Source organism: Poromitra crassiceps (genome assembly GCF_964638095.1).
Source record: "Poromitra crassiceps genome assembly, chromosome: 14".
Taxonomy (NCBI): domain Eukaryota; kingdom Metazoa; phylum Chordata; class Actinopteri; order Beryciformes; family Melamphaidae; genus Poromitra; species Poromitra crassiceps.
The window spans coordinates 40,403,016-40,410,126 of NC_139633.1; the positions used below are offsets into that span (position 1 = coordinate 40,403,016).

Sequence of the window (7,111 nt, forward strand, 5' to 3'; positions counted from 1 at the left end):
TTACCCCTGCTCTAGTCATCATCCTATCAGAACACACTGCAGATTACCCCTGCTCTAGTCATCATCCTATCAGAACACACTGCAGATTACCCCTGCTCTAGTCATCATCCTATCAGAACACACTGCAGATTACCCCTGCTCTAGTCATCATCCTATCAGAACACACTGCAGATTACCCCTGCTCTAGTCATCATCCTATCAGAACACACTGCAGATTACCCCTGCTCTAGTCATCATCCTATCAGAACACACTGCAGATTACCCCTGCTCTAGTCATCATCCTATCAGAACACACTGCAGATTACCCCTGCTCTAGTCATCATCCTATCAGAACACACTGCAGATTACCCCTGCTCTAGTCATCATCCTATCAGAACACACTGCAGATTACCCCTGCTCTAGTCATCATCCTATCAGAACACACTGCAGATTACCCCTGCTCTAGTCATCATCCTATCAGAACACACTGCAGATTACCCCTGCTCTAGTCATCATCCTATCAGAACACACTGCAGATTACCCCTGCTCTAGTCATCATCCTATCAGAACACACTGCAGATTACCCCTGCTCTAGTCATCATCCTATCAGAACACACTGCAGATTACCCCTGCTCTAGTCATCATCCTATCAGAACACACTGCAGATTACCCCTGCTCTAGTCATCATCCTATCAGAACACACTGCAGATTACCCCTGCTCTAGTCATCATCCTATCAGAACACACTGCAGATTACCCCTGCTCTAGTCATCATCCTATCAGAACACACTGCAGATTACCCCTGCTCTAGTCATCATCCTATCACAACACACTGCAGATTACCCCTGCTCTAGTCATCATCCTATCAGAACACACTGCAGATTACCCCTGCTCTAGTCATCATCCTATCAGAACACACTGCAGATTACCCCTGCTCTAGTCATCATCCTATCAGAACACACTGCAGATTACCCCTGCTCTAGTCATCATCCTATCAGAACACACTGCAGATTACCCCTGCTCTAGTCATCATCCTATCAGAACACACTGCAGATTACCCCTGCTCTAGTCATCATCCTATCAGAACACACTGCAGATTACCCCTGCTCTAGTCATCATCCTATCAGAACACACTGCAGATTACCCCTGCTCTAGTCATCATCCTATCAGAACACACTGCAGATTACCCCTGCTCTAGTCATCATCCTATCAGAACACACTGCAGATTACCCCTGCTCTAGTCATCATCCTATCAGAACACACTGCAGATTACCCCTGCTCTAGTCATCATCCTATCAGAACACACTGCAGATTACCCCTGCTCTAGTCATCATCCTATCAGAACACACTGCAGATTACCCCTGCTCTAGTCATCATCCTATCAGAACACACTGCAGATTACCCCTGCTCTAGTCATCATCCTATCAGAACACACTGCAGATTACCCCTGCTCTAGTCATCATCCTATCAGAACACACTGCAGATTACCCCTGCTCTAGTCATCATCCTATCAGAACACACTGCAGATTACCCCTGCTCTAGTCATCATCCTATCAGAACACACTGCAGATTACCCCTGCTCTAGTCATCATCCTATCAGAACACACTGCAGATTACCCCTGCTCTAGTCATCATCCTATCAGAACACACTGCAGATTACCCCTGCTCTAGTCATCATCCTATCAGAACACACTGCAGATTACCCCTGCTCTAGTCATCATCCTATCAGAACACACTGCAGATTACCCCTGCTCTAGTCATCATCCTATCAGAACACACTGCAGAGTACCCCTGCTCTAGTCATCATCCTATCAGAACACACTGCAGATTACCCCTGCTCTAGTCATCATCCTATCAGAACACACTGCAGATTACCCCTGCTCTAGTCATCATCCTATCAGAACACACTGCAGATTACCCCTGCTCTAGTCATCATCCTATCAGAACACTTTGAGCTTGTTGAAGCAACAGATACCCACCAATGATAGGGGGGGGTGGAATCAGTAGTATGTTTGATTTGTCATTAAGAGAAAGCACTGCTGGTAACCATACTGTTGCAAATGAGTATTGTATCCATTTCAAAATTTTAGTATTGATACGTATCGATATTATCGATACCTGCTGCAAATGAGTATTGCATCCGTTTAAAAATTTTAGTATTGATTTTATCGATACTATCGATACTTTTGACAACCCTATGAGGCTCTACTTTAAACAACATCTCTGCTATTTATTGTCATAGTCATTTGCACTGTTTATGTGTCGGTATAGAGACACTGAGGAACGCGTCATCATTCAGAAACCACACCCAACACGGGGGAGAACACAAGCGACCAACTATCGTGCCAACTTCTAGCAAAACAAACCGTGGCTAACCGGGCGAACAAAGGAACTCTCGTCAGATACAGATAGTTTTGCAGATATCTAGGAGGAACTGGCTAGTGTCAAAGAATGAGACGTTGTGTGCGTTTACTTCATTCATTTGAACTGCGAACGAGACGTGAGCTGATCACAATGTTTGTCTGCTGACTTTCTGCTTCTTGAAACTCCTCCCCCAATCCTGGCGTTCTGCTATGTCACTGTGTTACACACAAATATCTTATATACGGAAGATGAACACTCCAACTTACTTCCTTGACAGCTAGATCCACATTTTTCTTCTCGCCAATTCTCAATGGCTTCCTTGTTTTGCTCAGGAGTACAAAACAACTTTAATAGGCGATTCTTTACATTTGTTGTGTGCGCAGCTCACCACACAACAGCTTTTAGCTCTGTTTAATTCAAGGAAAAGGACACTGGTGTGTGGAAGGGAATGGAGAGTTTCCCCCCGTGATGGGCGTGGCCTATTTCATGCAGTGTCTGTATGGGGGGGCGGGGGCATCACACTGTTAATCCGGCCCTGGATTAACAGAGAGAGAGAAAAGTGAATGGGCTTTTAGAATGGGGATTTCACTTATATGGATAAAACAAGGTCTGTGGTTATCAAAAGTTTATGAGAACGTCAATTTGGGTTCAGCAGGATGATCTTCACAAACTTTAATAACTTTGATGACTTTTGGAAAATATATATATATTTTTTAGAAAACACATCAGACAGTTAGGCTCGTAGTTTCCTGTAGGGCTGCACCACGATATATCGTTTACACATCGTCATGGCGATGTGCGCATGTGCAATAGTCACATCGCAGGGCGTGAGATGTTAAAAGCAAATTAACTCGTCATTTTGCTTGATAAACTCTCACTTTAGGGGAGGAGTCTACTGAGTGAAATGCAGTCTCTCTCAAAGGAGAGAGACACCCCACTACTGTACTCACTCATTTAGTGCTTAGCTTCAACACAACAAAATGCACAGAGAGCTACATTGAATTATTTGTGCTTATGTTGCGTTGCTGACAGTAGCCCGTCTGATGTAAACGATGTGATTGCGGAGGCGGACGTGTCCACAGGTTGCAGCGCACTCGCATACAGCAGGCTGGCTGCTGTAACTCAACATGTCTGTGGAGTGGAGATATTTACTCTTGAAACACCAAAAAGCAAGACAGCAACATAATATAATGACACGAAGGCTAAAGTGATTATTACTGAGAAGTTGTCTGTGTATCACCGCAGCTCTCTCTCCCCCTCAGGCTCTGATGATGCATCATTCAGATGACAGCAGTTACGGTAGAGTTAATCATACATAGTGACTCATTTACACAAAACATTTCAGTCAAAATAAAAAGACAAGAGACATATCTGGGCAATTAAATGTATATTTATTACTTTTCACGAATGAACTGTTTGTCACCAGTGATGCTGCATGTGAATCCTCGTCTCTCTGTACTGCGATGCGCTCCAAAACCGGAACTCCAGAGATGCGGAGTGCACCACTTGGTAGTTTCTGGAGGGGGTTTCCGGGGGGTCAGACCAAGTGTGTAAAGTGGCAGGGGTGTTTCATTGTTGATTTATTGAAACGTTAGAAGAACGAAAGAAGTTGAAAGCAGTGATTATAATCAATGAATGAAATCTAATGTTTTTCTGCGAATAGCATCATTGGGAGGTAGATTCTGGCACTCAATATTAGGGGTGGGCAATATATCAATTGTATATCAATATTGTGATATGAGACTATATAAAACAGATATTAAGGATGAGATTAATATATATAAACAGAATTTGGGGAATTTTTGTGTTTTATCCCATTTTCCCAGAGTCAGAAACAAATAAATGCCTTCAGACAGACACACCTGTTTTATGCTATTTGCTATTTGCTGTAGTGTGAAATATGTCAAACAGCAATATGATATCAGGCCATATTGGCTCAATTGTTGTGTGTCTATGGGATCAAATAATATCATCATGATCTCATAGACACCCAGGAACTGAGCGAGGGGGGGGGGGGGGGCACCTTTTCCCAAGCTTTGTCTGGGGGGGGGGGGGGGGGAGGCCCACAGTGGAACATGTCTTCCATGTGAGGAGATATATCAGAAGTCAGTTTGGCTGTATTGGTGTGGACAGGTGGAGCAGAGCTTCTTGAAGACGCTGACATCATCACTTCAACTTGCTCATGGAAATGTCTGTTTAGTTTATATTGAGCAGGTGACAGGAAGCTTGTTATTGTCATCAGTAGCCTGGTAGCTTTCACTATGTGTTGTGTGGCCTTTTCTACATTAAAACACACAGGCACTGAATAGCTGGTTGGCTCCAACTCACTTTCAGAAACTTCTCATCACTTCAGAAATCTTCTCTCTCCCTCCCTCTCCTCTCCTCTCTCTCCTCTCTCTCCTCTCTCTCCCTCTCCTCTCTCATCTCTCTCCTCTCTCTCCCTCGTTTTTTCCACTCGTCGCCCGACGGGGTGAGTGTGGAATCTGGACTCTGCCTTTGATAGTAAATGATGGTGTTTGAAATGCTCTTCATGTTGTCAACCTCTCTCTCTCCCTCTCTCTCCCTCTTCTCTCTTCTCTCTCTCCCTCTCTCTCCCTCTTCTCTCTCTCCCTCTCCTCTCTCTCCCTCTTCTCTCTCTCCCTATTCTCTCTCTCCCTCTCCCTCTCTCTCCCTCTTCTCTCTCTCCCTCTTCTCTCTCTCCCTCTCTCTCCCTCTTCTCTCTCTCCCTCTTCTCTCTCTCCCTCTTCTCTCTCTCCCTCTCTCTTCTCTCTCTCTCTCTCCTCTCTCTCCCTCTCCTCTCTCTCCCTCTTCTCTCTCTCTCTCTTCTCTCTCTCTTCTCTCTCTCCCTCTCCTCTCTCTCCCTCTTCTCTCTCTCTCTCTTCTCTCTCTCTCTCTTCTCTCTCCTCTCTCTCCCTCTCCTCTCTCTCTCTTCTCTCTCTCCCTCTCCTCTCTCTCCCTCTTCTCTCTCTCTCTCTCTTCTCTCTCTCCCTCTCTCTCCCTCTTCTCTCTCTCCCTCTCTCTCCCTCTTCTCTCTCTCCCTCTTCTCTCTAAAGCTGTGTTCACACCGAGATATTTATTTTTCTCTCTGTCACTTGATTCAACCCTTTGGAATCGCTCTGTCGCTCTGTTTAAATTGCTCATCAACAGGCACACGAATTGACGGACATGTGGGGGCTATAACGTTACGCAATGTCATGATATTTGTCCACTACGAGCCACCGTCATTGTTTACAAGCTAAAGCCTATCAGCGTGCTCCTAATGCGAGCTCCATACCGGTAGTACAGACTTCACTTCATGTCAGCTGTCAGCCTGTCAATGTGGTTTGTTGCCACCGGTTGCCACACAATAAACCAGCGGTTTGTTCCAAGCCAGTGTGATCCTTGACTCGCTCTCACACGGCAGCCAATCAGTGTTGAACAGCGAGCGACTGATGCCAGCGTATTTTCGCTCGAGTTGGGATATTTCATCTCGGGCGACGAGCGTATTTTCTCCCCATCGCTCTGTCTCTGTCGCTCGGACGCCCAGCGATTTTTTCTCCCGGGCGAATATACGCTCACTCGCTCGTTTGCATTGACTTTCTATGTAAACTCGACGCCAGCGAAAAACTTTAATAGGTCGGTGTGAACGCTGCTTTACTCTCTTTTCTCTCTCTCTCATCTCTCTCTCTCCCTCTCTCCCCTCTTCTCTCTCCTCCCCTCTTCTCTCTACCTCTTCTCACTCTCCATTTTCTCTCTCTCCCTCTCCTCTGTCCTCTCTCTCCTCTCTCCTTTCTCTTCCTCTTCCCAAAGCAAAATCTACTCACCTTCTCTTCCCATTTTAAAAGTCATGTCTGTCCTCAGTGTGTGTGTGTGTGTGTGTGCTATATTGTGCGCACGCACACACACACACACACACACACACACACACACACACACACGTGCGCACGCACACACATGCACACACAGTGAGTGTTAGGGTGGATAGTAGGCTATTCGTTTTGTTTACTAATACCACTATTGGACACACACACACACACACACACACACACACACACACACACACACACACACACACACACACACACACACACACACACACACAGAGTGAACAATGTCAACACATTTATTACAAAACAGGTTTGTAAACAGATAAAACCGTGTTTATTTAACATGTAACTCTGGGAAACGGTTCTAGAAAACATCAAAATGTTCAGCTTGGAACGATGAGATGAATCAAATACCAAAGATCAAAAGAAAGATATTTGAACCTGTACAGAGTGAAGCATCATGTCAGCAGCTGTGTTTGGTCACAGTGTGTTTCTCTCTCACTCCTCCTCTATCTAACACAGAGACACTGAGCCACCTTCATACATATAGAACCCAGGGTACAGAGGTTCAGTGAAGGTGCAGTTGAACGTGTGGAGATGAATGAGTTTGTCAGAGGAAACGTTGTAGAAGGACAGAGAGCCAGCAGGCCAGTCAAGATACACTGCGACTCTGTTAGAGTCAGAGGAGGAGGTGAGAGGTATGACTGTGCTTCTCTTATTGTGCCAGGCAGAGTACCTGTTACCATAGCACCTCAGACTCCAGGACTTTTCATTCCATCCAAGCCCACAGTCATCACGCCGTCCTCTCCTGCTGATTCCTCTGTAAGTCACTCCTATAAAAACCCCTCCTTCCCTCTTCACCTCCCAATAACAGCGAGCAGTCAGACCATCTCTACACAGCAGCTGAGGATGAAGATAGTCAAATCTCTCTGGGTGATCAGGATATGGCTGCATCTCTCTCAC

General features: G+C 45.5%; 1 protein-coding gene across 1 annotated transcript in view; it reads right to left on the reverse strand.

The window, feature by feature from the left end:
• Positions 1-6,485: 6,485 nt before the first annotated feature.
• LOC310789201 (uncharacterized protein) overlaps positions 6,486-7,111 on the reverse strand; it is a 73,244-nt gene continuing 72,618 nt past the window's right edge. The window contains exon 11 of the mRNA XM_083650788.1: positions 6,486-7,111. This exon is cut by the window's right edge and continues 80 nt beyond it. Within this exon, the coding sequence (XP_083506914.1) occupies positions 6,662-7,111 (450 nt within the window). The 3' untranslated portion in view covers positions 6,486-6,661.